Consider the following 15716-nt stretch of genomic DNA (forward strand, 5'->3'; position numbering starts at 1 on the left):
AGTACCAATTAGACTAAAAAATTAAGATAAAGCGAGCCTTTTCTTGAATCATTAACAATGATTTATTGGTACACATCTACTGTCTCAGAATGAGTATCACTCCATGTTTCATAAGCTTGTGATTGATTGGAAAAAATATATTTAAGTTAAAGATTTAATTATTAAATATTTTTCTGACCAGTCATAGCTTATAGCACATGGAATGACACAAATTATGGGAGAGATGTACTCCCATTTTACTACATGACATAACTTTATGTGGTTATTAATTCTACAAACCAAAATAGGGCTTTTGTTATTTTTATTGATCCTATATTTCTAATTTCAATAGATGGTCAAATGAGTAATGTTCTAGCCTATAACAGAAGCAGCATTCTGGATATGGCATCTTGCCGTTAAATTAGGAACTACCTTGCTCGGTGAAAAAGTTACAAAATCAATTTCCCATCTCACAACTATCCATGTTTCCCAATGAATGCATGAGTCAAATGCAAGTGCACTTACAACAAGTGGCAACATGGCAAATCATACTCATGTAAAGTGGCATGTACCTACACTAGTGGTTAACACAGAAGCACAATGAGTTGCATCATTTTTTACTTTTGATGAGTTGTTACTTTTGATTGAAAAAAAGGCTTAATCAACTAGCTGATTAGTGACTAGTATCTGTTGCATCCAATGACAATCATATTCTCCTAATCTGTAACCCCGATCACTATCGCGGGAACTGTAAATGATAGAAATTCATGCAGATTCTTTTCCTCGCATGCTACAGTTGGAGATCATGAACAGTTCCCCCTGCAGTAACAAGAGACCAACAACCTAAAAGCTTCGCTATATTCGAAGTGCCATAAAAATGCCAAGAGTGACAACTTTTCTAGCTACTTACAGTCCACACTTACCATGCATCCTCTTGACAAATCGTTCAAACTCTACAAAGTTTTGTTGTTCCATAAGAAGTGGGCTCAGCCTCAGGTAAGTAAAGGATGAAAAGTGCCTTTCATCTGGATCCCTCATGGGCTTGGCATTATCCAAAACCTTGCTATAGCTAACTCTATCTAAGCAAGGAAGTGCATTCTCACCAGCAACCGGTAGGCCAACATCCCACCCAGCATTCAACACCTGCAATGCAAAACCAAGATGTACACTTTAGAGTGTACAGCTTTAATTCTAAAACAATATTTTGCGTACCTCAAATTTGTCTTATAATATAAAAACAAAGATCACAAGTTTTCATGATAGAACCCCTATGCCAGACCACATGGAAAGGTGAGAGGATGGCAGGCGGAATTTGTAATAAACCGGCCAACATGGCAGGTCAGTTAGAGTGAGAATACAAGGAGACATAATGAGGGGTGGGGAGAAAAAGATTTTAGGGCCATGTGAGCAGCAGGGGCAAGCCCTCTAAGTCTGCAGGTATTTTCTATATTTTCTTTCTAATTTTCAACTTAATCTTAGAAAGAATATCGCCACTGTATGGGGCCGGACTATATTTTTCCTGTAGAAAATTTATGGTACCGGTCATCTTCCAAAGAATTTGCTTATATAGGAAACCAACCAGATAATCGGATACTAAAACTTAGTCAACGATTAGATACATACTTGCCAAACTAGTCCCTCTGGATCTGCGTATGTCTCTGGAAAGACCTCATGCTGGTTCAATGTGTGCAAGTCAGTACAAGCAATGGTTAAGCTAACTTCATTTCTCTTCAACATTGCCATAATAGCAGCATAACCATCACGATTGCATGGGTTATAATACCCAGCAGTTAGTTCGGCAGCATGACTGGCAGTTTTGTACCACCAGTAGATACCTGATAGCTGTGCAGGAATTAAAATATATCAAGACAGACTGCATAAGGACACAGCACATGCACACACACAAAAACAAACCTGCAAATGGATAACTTCTACAGTCAAATAAGGCAACCATTCATTCCTTTAATTTCATACTAAATATTTTTTTCTTCTCACTTTTGGGCGCTTGGAGCTGAAAATGCTTATGTTTTATCCAGGTTGCGGATGAAAATGTATTACTTAGGAATGTCTACTAGGTATATTTTCTTGGTAAGTGGTAAACAAATCATTTTGAAGAAGTCAAGTCAAACCTTCATATTAAGATTCAACAGTAAGTAAATTTTAAGAACAAATCACACATTAGATAAGTTAAGAAGTGTTTCAGTTTGTGAAGACTTTGTCGAGAAATTCATATTTTCAACAGAAAAATAAAAATGGAAAAATGTAATCTCAGTATTTGTTTTATAAATATATATTTTTCTGTGCAATAATTGATGCTAAGAAGCATAAAAAATTAATTACAAGACTCCATGAATATAACAAGGACTGCATCAACTATGCAATTCCCTATGTAGTAAGAAAACTCTATTTCTGATGCAAAAAAGAAAAGAACCAAAAGAACCTTCATTTGACACTTTTACTATAAATTTTCCTTCAAATTACAAGTTTCGCTTTCATTAACTTACCTTTGCAGTAACGCAAGATCCCTGGAAAGCTAATTTTGCCAAAGAAAGTACACGGTTTCCATGATCAACTAAAACTTGAGAGTACCAGCTAAGAAAAAACCTGCCATAGAAGCCATCATAATCACCCCCATCACAAAAGAAACCTGTTTCGTGTGGCTGAGAATTATAGGTACCCACATTATCTGGTCCTCTAGCCCAAAAAGAGTGCCCCCTTGCTTCCGCTGCTTTCCTAAGACTCTTTGATAAATACTGATCATAGCACTGACCACAAGGTGAGATATGATGAGAAAAGTGGTGAACAATATATCTAAGGCATATGGGTGGGGGGAAACACTGACACCGAACAATTAGCATTCAGATTTTCTCAGTTTAACTTACTGATATTATTCAATCACTAGCAGCAAGAAACTAAAAGTTCTCCCTATATATCAATAGAAGTTGATTAAGACCCCAGCTTATGGATAAATTGTTGAAAAACGTGTGGCAATAATAGAATAATTAAGGATGGCAAATGGCCTAAACCATTTGCTTTTGAACTGTTAAATGTCTATGCATAAGGAATAGTTTTTCCACATATTAATATGGATTTTCTTAGTTGAAATAATTTATAATGACAAAGATGTTTAAGCAAGGAAAATATTTGTGATGAACAAAGGAATCCAAATAAATTCGAAGTTGGATAAGTAAAAGCTATAGTAATAATCAATAACAAGAAAATCATTACCTGGAATTCACCAACACCAGGGTATCTCCAGCCATGCTTTACAGGACAAGATGGGTATCTTAGCTCTCCACAAGGACCCAGTCCAACTTCAATCATGGAGATGAAACCCTCCTCAAAATACTCATCAAACTCTACCCGGAAACTTCTCATGAAATCAAAATAAACCTACAAAGTTGAGCATACAAATTGTGGGCCTTCGTTTATCTGAAAACTTAAAATGAAAATTCATGGGCAGCTCAAGCATTAGCACTTTCCGTGAGACCCAGAAATCTTGAGGATTAATTTTGATTAAAAAGAAGGTGGTCTAGTGCACGAGGCTCTCACTTGGTGAAGTCTAGGGAGGGTGGATATAAGTAGGCTAACCCCCGAAAGCGAAGAGACTGCTTGCAAGATTTGAACCCATGAACTCATGGTCACTAAGCGACAAACTCACCCTTTTATTAAATTTGATAATATTATTGTATAAGTATGTTATATACAATTATGGTATTTATTCTTCAGTGTAAGGCCCCTGCAAACTCAGTATTAATTCACTTTCTCCCACACTTATTCACTTTATTTCTCACTTTCTTATCATTTTTTATAGAACTACTGGAGCAAAAACATTTTATTCGAGCACTATGGTATTTAATGGAGCACATGGGTAGGGTAAATACCATTTTGTTCTATGGACCCAAACCAAATCAACAAGTTATTGATTTAGTTGGTTCTAGTGGGTCATTGGGTCTATCGTGTATAATTGCACAAAATTTAGAGAAAAAGAAAGTAGGACAAGGGAATCAATGCAAATATTCCAAACAAACCCAAATCAATGTCATTAGAGAATAGTAAATGTGGGCTGGGTTGATTCGGTTGAGTCTGGCATACCCATGTGCACCACTATTTGTATTAACTACAAAAAGATGGTAGTACAGTTCAACGAGAATGGCTACTATTGCCAAAAGAATTGCAGAAAAGTCTAGATACAGTTGTACAGTACTTACAGTAAAAAAGTGCTATATCAGCCCCAATGGAACCTTCATTAAGTGTGTTTTTCAATTAGTTAATTGTGTTCAAAAGCTCCATGAGAGAGCATTACAAAAAACTAATACTCAAAAATATTTGGCCACTACGGCTCGTGATTTCTCGAAAGTGCGATTATTTCTCAAAATTTAAGCATTACCGAGCATGCACTAAATTTCAGTTTTAGGCCACTATGGCTCTTGAACCACCCCTAGGTCCAGGAGAAACTACTACTCAGACAGATTTGTTTCAAAGAAAGATTGTTTGGAACTAACAATGTACACCTTAAGCAGTTGAAACATGACCACCGAGATATGGGTTTGTCAAGAAACATGCATTAAAACCCAAGTCTAACTAATTTCATTAAATAATAATAATCATGTCATTATTACCTCCAAAGCAGTCCGGCCTCTTAACACCCGCTCCTTATCTATCCCCCAAGAGAGACATTCAGGGTTATGCCTTCCCGATCTATCAGTGAAAAAAATGTCAGGATTGGTCCTGCCAATTTCAGCAACCCAATGGGGTAGTGGAATACAAACATCATCACCAAAATTGCCTCCACATTCATGAAAAGACATCACAACCTGACCAAGTGTTAACAGGACAAGTCACTACCAAAACCACATTGAATAGAAAGAGAGCAACCCACAATGATTAAAGTAGCTGATGAAACTAACCTGCAGCTTAAATTTAAGCTCATGCACAATTTGAAAGAGTCTCTTGTAACCATTCCAATAATACTCTTGTGGAGCATGTGCCTCCACTATTCCCCACCAACAGTCTACCATAATACCATCAACATCTATTGATTTTAACACATGCAGCTGCTTTAGTAGGCCATCTGGATCTACAAGCTCGCACTTCAAGTTGATAACCCCCAACTGATTGACAATTTAGAGAGAATATGCATAAGGAATATAAAATTGAAATTTACTGCTAAGGATCACTATATTTAGAATACCAATATATTAATTAGAACAACTCACTAGTCACTACAAGCATATTCAGAAGACAAAAGCAGAAATTAAGTAAAACATCAAAGCAGAAGGGTAAAGAAAAATAAAATTAGGTCGCATCTTAATTGTTTTGTTCAAATTGGTCCCTTAACTTTTATTTGTAATAAATTGGTCCCCTAATTGGCAAATGTTAATGTTAAACCAACCATTAAGTTCCTACTAACACTGTCGAAACTTCCATTATAACCTAATAAAATAATATTTTTCACTATTCTCTCCATTCTCCCTCTTCAGTAATTCTCTGTACACTGCCATCATTTTTTTAAGGCTACCAGTTTCTTTTCATCACTTGCACTATTTATTCCAGCAATTCAATACAGAAACAACACTATTTTATTAGGTTGTAACAGAAATTTTGACTGTTACAGGGAATTTAACGGTTAGTCTAACACCGTTAACATTTACCACTTGAGGAACCAATTTGACACAAATAAGTTAGGGGACCAAATTGAAAAAACAATTAAAATAAGAGACAAAAAAACTCATTTTGCCTAAATAAAATAACTGCTTACTGGTAGCATGGTGTAAACTGGAATATAAGGAGTACCCGCCAAATCATGCTCTGTTAATCTGGGCGGTACGTTAACAATCTGCAAAAGGAGAAGAAGGCATAGTAGAATGGGAAGAGACTTGCCTGCTAACGGTGTCATATTGAAATTATACACAAAATAAAAGGAAGAACATTTCCTTCAGCTTCAGGATAGTCATTCATCTTGCGGTATCATTTTAAGCTTTCAAAACAAATGGAATAAGTCTACAAAATTATAAAAGAGGCCAAGAAGGGTCACAACTCATAAATAAAATTCACAAGCAAGTAAAATATTATGCTTACAATACTCAGTGATGAAATTCATTAAATTAAATACCACTCTTATTAAGCATTCACTGCTTCTAAATATGCAGAAATGACAAATTTGACACTCAGCAATGATTTAACATGTAACCAGTTCATGCTATCAGCCTATGACAGCAACTAGACGAAACCTACTTCAAAAAGAAATCAATATAACTGACCACATAATTACCAAATGGTTTCATCATAATACCTGCTTTGCATCAACATTATGCATTGAACAACCAATTAGAGGACGATTCTCTCTTTGCTCTTCTCCATCCCCTGCGATGGATGGATTATAAAGAGATCGAGCAGGTATAAAAACACCTTTCATTTGGCATGTATTATACTTTGTTGAGCTCCTATAACCAGAAGCAACTCCCCCGAGGGAAGTAGATGGAGTTTGTTGTGAATGCACATGAGAAGATGATGAAGTTATAGCTGTAGAATTACCAACAGCCGGCCTTTGACCCTGTAAGGTTGAGAAGAAAAAGGTTCCAATTTGGGTGTTTTTCGGAGATTTGTCAGAACTGGAATTTGCAGATAAATAACAGTAATGAAATATTTAAAATATCAAATACTTTTCATTTGAGGAAGCCAAGAACTATTTAACAAATACCATTAGTAAATGCCTATAGTCAAAATTAAATTTTTTTCTTCACCCACAAAAAAAGAAAGGAAACAAAATGATCAGGCTATAACTTATGGCAAAACCCCTCATGATACCTGCATATGCACACAAAATCCAGAAAATTCTAGCTTCAACCTTGACAGAAAAGTACCTGAGAGCTTGAAGGGAAAGTAGTGCCATCTGGAAGAACAACCCAGCCAGCTTCCCTTGCTAGAGCAGCAATAACATCATTTATATCAGCTCTAACTCTAAGATTGTAGTTGCCATGTCTGCGAAGCCCAGCCAAGATCCTTGCAGTGATTGCCCTCCGACGCCTCTCTCTAAGCTTCGTTCTCTCTTTCTCTTCTAGTGGCCTACATCTTCGAGTGCCTCCACCTGGGGTGCCCACTTGATCTTCAAAATGCTGGTCTTGTTGAAACCTGTTGTCACCGTCAACACTTACTATCCCATTCCTACCATCCATCTCTACCATCCCCGATGCAATTCCATGCTCACCTCTATTTTCTTCTTCTTCATAATCATCATCATCCACTTCTTTTACATTCATTTCCTCTTCATCATCCTCACTTGTTCCAACAAGCCTCTGCATATCAGTTGCCATAATCCCGACTCTGAAACCTTTTATAGGTCCATTCAATTAAAAACTATCCTACTGGTTTGTCGATCGTCAATGCCATTAATGTTTACAAATGACCCCCGTTTCACATCAAGAAAAGCCATGTCATTAGGGATTCAAAGGGCTGCACAAAACCAAAAGCAATAATTGGCACTTTACTATTAAAACCCATTAGTCCCATAAACAACAACACCATCTGAATATTTTCTCTTCCACCTAATCATTCTAAGCCTTCTCCTTTCAATAATTCATACAAAATAAAAGGTAAATTAATCATTTGGTTTCAACTTTTAAATAGGTCCTACTCGTATAGTAAAAAACCTTAATTGTGTCCATATACTAAGCAAGATAAAAAAAATAAGATAGGTCCCTGACTGTACAAGTTTAACAGACTTAATTAAGATTAGATTATCAGTAGAATTTAATTAAAAAAATATTCAAACATCAGAAGCTATTTAAAATTACAAAGTCTTGATTCAAAGCTTCTAAACTATACGGAACTAATTATAAACTGAGTGCAACTATTGGCACTAAAATATTATATTAATATTATCAACAACAAAAGTTCAGATAGGGTCCAAAAGCTCATAGCTACACACAATTCAACAAATTACGTTCCTCAAGAGTCCAAAATTGTCATACAACACTACAACTACAGAAAATTCAAAAATCTGAAAAAACAAATCACGTTAATTGATGAATTTCAAGCACAAGCTTACCTTCCATGTCGAAATCATGGCTCGTTTAACAAGATCTCCAGCCGATCTGGCTTCCAGGCGACAAATACTACGCAGTTCTGCCACAGAAGACAAGCGTGGAGGACCGGCTGATTGACGGCGAGGGGAGGAATCTAAGAATAACGAGATCGGAAGAAGTAACCTTATCACCGGCGAGTCTACGGCGCGTTAACGGAGGAGGTCCGGCCGGCAAAAGATAAGCATGCGAGCGAGTGAAACACGCGATGGTTTCTCGCTCGTGTCGTGTGTGCGAAGTCGAGCGTGTTTGGTAATTCGACACGAACAGAGCGTGTGTCTTTAAGTGACAGACAACAATAAAAATTAAAAAGAAAAAAAAAAAAGAATTGCAATATTAAATGTTCAAACTAAATAATTTGTCTTATTCTTAATGATCACGAGTTATGTTTAATTGTTTTAAAACTATTAACTCTAAATAAAATTATACTTACAATACATTTCTAATTGTGTGTTTTGGTTTTTTTATGTTTATAAGCTCCATATAATAATAAGTTGATGAAGATTTTGTTTGGTCATACTTATTTATGACTTACAACTGAGATAACTTTGTGCTTTTTCTAACTTAATAACTCACTTTTTATGTAAAATTGATTAAAAATTAACAAAATTATTTAAGTTTAGGAAAATGATTAATTAGTTTGAGAGGTAAGTAAAATTGTTAGAAGGTTTAATAATAAACTTTTTAGCAAATGAGTGAAGAACTAAGGTTTAAAAGTGGGGTACATATCTACTGTTCGCAAGTTGTGTTACTGTATGTGTTATAAATTGTGGTTGGTCAGAAAAATAATTAACTATTAATTTTTTAACTTAAATAGATTTTTTCAATCAATATCAGACTAGTGACACAACTTGTAGGACAGCAGCTCCCTTAAAATTGGGACTTTAGTAAGTGAAGAGGAAAAGCAAGAGCAAAGTAGTGAATTTGATAGTAAAGGCCCAATGAAAAACAAGTTAAGTTTATTACGTGAAGATAAAAACCTTTAAAACACTATTTTGTAAAAGATAGACATCCTTAGGAATGGAAAATTTACTTGAATAGTATAATCAAACTATATTATCACAGGTTTAGCGTAGGTTTTAAAATATTTACGGAATTAATATATTTTTTAGAAAGTTGTGAATGACATCTACGATTTTGCTAATATTGTAGACCAGTAATACGAGATTAATTGGAACCATCCATGATTTTATATTTTTTTCTCTTTCCATAGAAACTAGTAGCTCTCATCCACTAGTTCAATTTTTTTTTCTCTCTCCCAAGGAACTCGTGATATTGATGTAGCAGTTACATTTCATTTTTATTAGGAACTCGTAATACTGATGTACGAGTTTGCATTCACTGTTGGCTAGCCACATTTCTCTTTCCACGAAATTTCCAATCTTCCCTATCATTTCATTTCCGCTTTTTCCTTTTCAATCAAATGCTCATCCTTACTTTTACTACTAATTTAATTTCTTCCCCAAATAAATCAACTTCATCATCATGTCATCTCTATCTTTCAATTCTTAGTCAAACCCAGACAAAGTCGTAAATTCCATGCGACTTTTCTTTTCCCACTTCCTTAATTATACTTCATATTCACTTCTTTTTCTATTTCATCATTCTGGGTTTCCTTCTCTAACTTCAAAACAAAAACAAATCCTTCTTGTAAATAGGTATGCTGCAATTTTCAAAGTTCCAGGGCTATCACCCATTTTTGAATCAAACCAATATTGAATTGCTAGATTTGGGTTTTGGACTTTTGAATTCTCACCAAACTTATTTTTTGGATGCTAGTTACAGTTTAAAGCTGAGAGTTCTCCAACAAAGTGTGAAATAAAGAAGAAGCTGAATTTTGAATGGCATTGAAATTTTCTTGTGTTCATAGTATAGCATAAGTCTGAAGAAAAATGGGTGCAATTTGTTCAGCGGGCATGGTTGAAGGAAATGCAAGACAAGATGGGAAGCTTTAGAAAGAAAACATTTTTTTAACAACTCTGGGACTCGTACATCAGTATTACGTTCCTAATAAAAATGAAAAGGAACTCATACATCAGTATCACGAGTTCATTGGGTGAGAAAAAAAAAATTGAACTCCTGGATGGGAGCTACAAGTTATTATGGAAAGAGAAAAAAATATAAAATCGTAGATGGCAGACACGAGTTCCAATTAATCTTGTATTACTGGTTTACGATATTAGCAAAATTGGGGATGTCATCCATGACTTCCTAAAAAATTACACTAGTTCCGTAAATATTTTAAAACTTACACTAAATCTGTAATAGTATAATTTGACTACACTATCCAAGTAAATTTCCCTCTTAGGACTCTTTGATTTTAAGATGGATGATATAGTGATTGAGGTTTTGCCTTTGATATGGATCACTAAGTGAGCGTCTTGAAATTGTATGTTGGACATTGCATGATAAAAGTGATTTGGGACCGAGATGACTAACATAAGTGAATATTTGTGGAAAGAGAAATTGAGTAACCTTGTCAAAAGACTTAAAATGGGCTAACTATGGTTAGTGTCATGCATTTTGCATTAGTATAGATGGTAAAAATGAAAGATAGAGTGATAGAAATATCATTTTGAATTTGGATAGGGACATCAATAACACCAATTTGTCAAGGAGCCTTAAGGGCTTGCATAGGGAGAAGTCTGGTGAGGGTCTGATTTTATAAACTGTAGTACTAGGATAACCTTGTATGCAAAGTGATCTCTAACGCCCACTCACACTTTACATGATAGATAGAGAAAATATCTGACACGAACGAGGCTACTGACATAAACATCTCAAGTAGATGTACTTGTAAACAATAGACATTATTGCCTATTGTTGTTAGGGTAATCTATAATCCTATTGTTTTCACACTAGGGCTTGGCCTTAGGGAAAAATAATGGAGGCATATTTGTTGAATTTCATAAGCATTGCATGAAAAAAAAATTAAGTGGGAATTGAACATCTAGCACATAAAGATACAAATATCATTTGTCATTTTCGTATGTTTGATACGATAATTATTATTGTGTATGTAACTTGTGATACATATTTATAATTATTTAGGTATAATTGATTGTGTTGCTTTTGAATGATTTAATGTTTTACTGACTAATGTCTTATATTTCTTTGCATGTACCAATAATTTGTAGTTGGAATATCTCAGTATATTGTGGAAGATGTGCAGTGGTGTACTTTACTTTCTTAAATTTATTTTGAACAATGGTATTGGTATAGGTTATGCCCTCACAGAGTTAGATGATGCTCCAATGTTTTCTTCGGTGTGTTTTGAATAAATTATTTTGGTTTATTTTTTCTTAGAGATAATTCTCTTATAAAACAATTAGATTTTATCTAATACTTATTTGGGGTAAGTAATAAATGATATTATCATATTTTAATCATTTTGATGCAATATTATATATATTTTTAAGCTTAATTGAGCTCATTTTAGAAGGGAATATATTTATATTGCTTAGATTATTTTGATTATTCCTTTATATGTGTATATTCCTCTTTTTCATATGTAAGTATGTTAAAATAGTTGAGGTTTTGTTAATTGGGTAGTTAATTTGGTTATGGTAGTTAGTGTTTTCTTCCTTTTATATAGATGATTCAATGTATCTTTGTATAATTCAATTAATTCAGTAACATTTTCTTATTATTTCTTATTCATCAAGAATCTCTCTTATCCATACCTACTATCATTTTAATATGGTATCAGAGCATAATTATTATTTTTATCTGCGTCATTTTTTCTTTGTAAGATTCATCAAAGAATCATCTTTTGAGGTTCTTAAGGTAAATAAGTTTGATGTTACGAGTCATCTTCTTCATTAGCATCAACACAATGCATCATCTTCTTATGTGGTGGCTGAGAAATCCAAGAGGGACTTGATTATCATCATTTTCTCATATGACATCATCAACAAGAAGAGCTAAGAAACATACAAGATCTACATCTTCAATGTTGCAGTTCTTGTGATACAACAATCAAGCATTGAGCATCATCCAAAAACAATTTGCCTACAATTATCTTAGTGAGATCTTTTGTGGGCACTATATGCTTCACTGGAATTTCATGATAGGCAAAATTCCTTTATTATTTATCCCTCAATTATCTCTTTTCTTTAATACTCTATTTTCTTTACCTCTCTCATTAAACACACAACATCAAAGTGTGTATATTTCTTCATTGAAGCATCATATTAGGATCAATATTAAGATCTATTTTCTCTCTCTTTCATCCATTATGGTTGGTTTAGTTGGTTAAGCTTCTGTCAAAATAGATGGTTAAGCTTTGGATGAAGTTGCTTCTGCCTATGGTGGTTAAGTGTTAGTGTTGCTTCGCATTCAGATTTCAAGAGTGGGGGATAAAGATCCACTCACCAACAAGAGGAGGTATTAGATTATATCATTGTGTTCAACACAATTATTTCAAGCTTGGAATGTTTAATACATTCAAGCTTGCGGGGGAATGTTAAAATAGTTGAGGTTTTGTTAATTGGGTAGTTAATTTGGTTAGGGTAGTTAGTGTTTTCTTCCTTTTATATAGGTGATTCAATGTATCTTTGTATAATTCAATTAATTCAATCAAGTCAATATTCAATTCATTCTTTCATACTTCTTGATTAATCAAGAATAATTCTTTAATGACTCTACCATTTCTAATATATGTTAAAATGTAGTAAGAGCCATGAAAAAAAAAGCTTCTTGATGAATCAAGAAGTGCATAAAAGAAATCTTAAAGAAGCTTAAAGAAAGAAGAATGAGAAACAAAGATTGATAATATTCTCATTGAATGAATTGAATTGGGTCAATATGACTTATTTATACAAGAGAAAAGAATGAAAAGAAAGCTTGTAAAATAAGTAACTAACATAAACCTAACTTGCTAATTCCTAACTTTCTAACCAACTATCATCTTCCAAAATAACCTATCATATATCTTTAATATGCCCCCTCAAGCTGGTGAGTGAAAAATTTTACTCTCCGGCTTGGAATTGATTTAAAGCTTGATTTGAAGTAATAACGGTGCTTAACCACCCATGGCAGAAGCTATATCATCAAACGCTTAACCACCCATGGCAAAAGCTATATCATCAAACGTTTAACCATCCATAGCAGAAGCTATATCTTTGCTTAACCACTATGGACAGAAGCTACCCATCCAATGCTTAACCATCCATGACAAAAGTTTTATTTGAGCTTAACCATCATGGACAGAAGCGAACCAACCATTGATGATGAAAGAGAGATAATGGATCAGAATCTTGATCCTAATGAGATGCTTCTATGATGAATAAGAAAGATGGGTAAATGATGAAGAATAAGAAAATGATGTAATCTTGTATAGGATAAATTGGTCATGGTACTCCATTCTTGAAGAGCTTGAGGATATCAAGAAACTAGCTTATGCACTTGAAAAGAATTCTTGGCCAAAAACAAACTCCTTTGATCTGAATTTGAAGATCGATGAAGAATGTGATAATAAAGAATTTAGGGCCATATGTTAAAAAGAAACATTGGATACTGAAGAACAACGTTGGAGCAATCAAAGAAATCAAGATAGTCTTGCCACATGCATCATTGTCACCTATTAGAAGCAAGATAACACTAATGAAGGCTATTGAGATGAAAAAGAAAGCACCACCATGTTCTTGATTGTTGAAGTTTTCCATGAAATCCTTCATGGAACCATAAGCGGAAGCTATCAAAAGATAATTATGCTCTGATACCATGTTAAAATGTGGTAAGATGCATGAAAACAATTTCTTGATGAATCAAGAAAGATGAGAGAAGAGAATATTATTCATTGAATATTGAATAGATTGAATTATACAAAGATACATTGAATCATCTATATAAAAGGAAGAAAACACTAACTACCCTAACCAAATTAACTACCCAATTAACAAAACCTCAACTATTTTAACAAAGTAGTTAGAGATTACATCATATTGTATTTCTAGAGTATTAAGCTTTTCTAATTGAATCATTAGTAATGACAATAAATGTACATGTTGAATATTTAGGTTCAAATGATTGGACAAGTAGAGATGCACTCAAAATGCAAAAGTTCACTTAAAGTTATTGGACGTGATGATCATTGGATGTAGTTGCTACTTGGATGCAGTTTGTCTTATACGCACATGACTTGATTCTATTCACACATTTCATTGGACATATTTGTTACATGATCTGATTTTCGTTGGCACAATTATAAGCAGTCTGTACGGACTAGTTCAAATGGAAAACCAATGAACTGCTCCCCATACCAGTACATATAACAACTATGTCGAACATGCAATTAAATTGATTAAAACATGTCAATACCTAAAAATATTGGTCAAATTGTATCTTATTGTCTTGGCCTAAACCAATTTGTGAATGAAATGCAAGTATAGATGACAAACTAAGAGGGATTTATGCATAATTTTTTTTTCTTAACAAATTATAAGAATCAGATATGCAATAGAAGTGTAAACGTAAGAACAAATACTGCAGCAATAAAAGTATAGGGATAGAGAAATTCATACCAATATATATCCTAGTTCATCTTCAACAACTTAAGGTTACATCCAGTTCTTTGATTTATTTCAAGAGATTTCCACTGTAATTTGAGTTTCATTTTACAAATCTCACACAAAAATTCACTCAATTTACCCACTCAAATTTTCCAAACAAAGAAGTACAACACTTGCTTTGTTTTACACTTCCCCTCACTAAACCCTATAGTGATTCATCTTAATAGAAGAATGAAGAATTCTAAGAATGACTAAGGAACATTGATACTCATTCATGTTTAATACAATCCTTGTAGGACAATGACATTTAATATCACAATTTGCTTTAACTTTTTTATACTTGTAAAAGTGCATAAACGTTTTCTGAAAAAGTGAGTTAATTGAATACCAATATATGAAAGAAAGTGTGATTCAAGTTATGCATTTTAGAATGAAAATGATTTGATCCTCAGATAGAGATATTGTAAAAAATGTCTACCCATTGATGATAAGTATCCACAAATTGAATAGCAATTATGCAATTAGATAGATGTTATACTCCTCTAGTTGATGTTAGATCATAACAATTAAGAACAACTAGCATGAAACATATACCTAACTCAATAATGCAAATTTTTATCTTTTGCCCGGCCACGAGACTTGATTATCTCCAATGAGTGGCATCATCCACTCTGCTTTTTCTTTCAACTATGTCTCCAACATAGTTAATATTGAAGAATACAACTAATATGTACTCATCATGTTTCTTATAGCATAGACCAATATTAATGGTTCTTGCATATATCTAAATATTATTTTAACCGTTGATAAGTGGATACTTTTTATCTTGTCATCTTTTTTCAGAATAGACGTAGGGTGCATTGGGGTGTTCATCAGTTTAAAATCATTCATGTTAAACTTCTTCATAAGATCCTTAGTGTATTTAGTTAGATTAATGTATACCCCCTCTTTGGTTTGCTTTAGTTGAAGAGAAAGATAGAACTTCAGTTCACACACCCTACTTAATTCAAATTACTTATGTATCAGCATAGAAAAATCTTGAAAAAGTGATTCATGAGTTACAACAAAAATAATATCATCCACATATATATGTGTGCAACTATAAAATCATCGTTATATATCTTTCTAAACAAGGTTATTC

General features: G+C 33.8%; 1 protein-coding gene across 1 annotated transcript; it reads right to left on the reverse strand.

The window, feature by feature from the left end:
- Nucleotides 1-533: 533 nt before the first annotated feature.
- LOC109337068 (beta-amylase 7) lies at nt 534-8413 on the reverse strand. Its single transcript, XM_019573943.1, has 11 exons — nt 8030-8413; nt 6846-7434; nt 6275-6535; nt 5741-5818; nt 4890-5093; nt 4602-4796; nt 3208-3372; nt 2484-2744; nt 1603-1821; nt 903-1122; nt 534-798 (listed from the first exon to the last, which is right to left on the reverse strand). The coding sequence occupies exons 2-11, from the start codon at nt 7293-7295 to the stop codon at nt 770-772; spliced, it is 2082 nt and encodes a 693-aa protein (XP_019429488.1). The 5' UTR covers nt 7296-7434; nt 8030-8413; the 3' UTR covers nt 534-769.
- Between the last annotated feature and the right edge of the window lie 7303 nt (nt 8414-15716).

This window comes from Lupinus angustifolius, unplaced genomic scaffold (assembly GCF_001865875.1).
Source record: "Lupinus angustifolius cultivar Tanjil unplaced genomic scaffold, LupAngTanjil_v1.0 Scaffold_1_941, whole genome shotgun sequence".
NCBI classification, from domain to species: domain Eukaryota; kingdom Viridiplantae; phylum Streptophyta; class Magnoliopsida; order Fabales; family Fabaceae; genus Lupinus; species Lupinus angustifolius.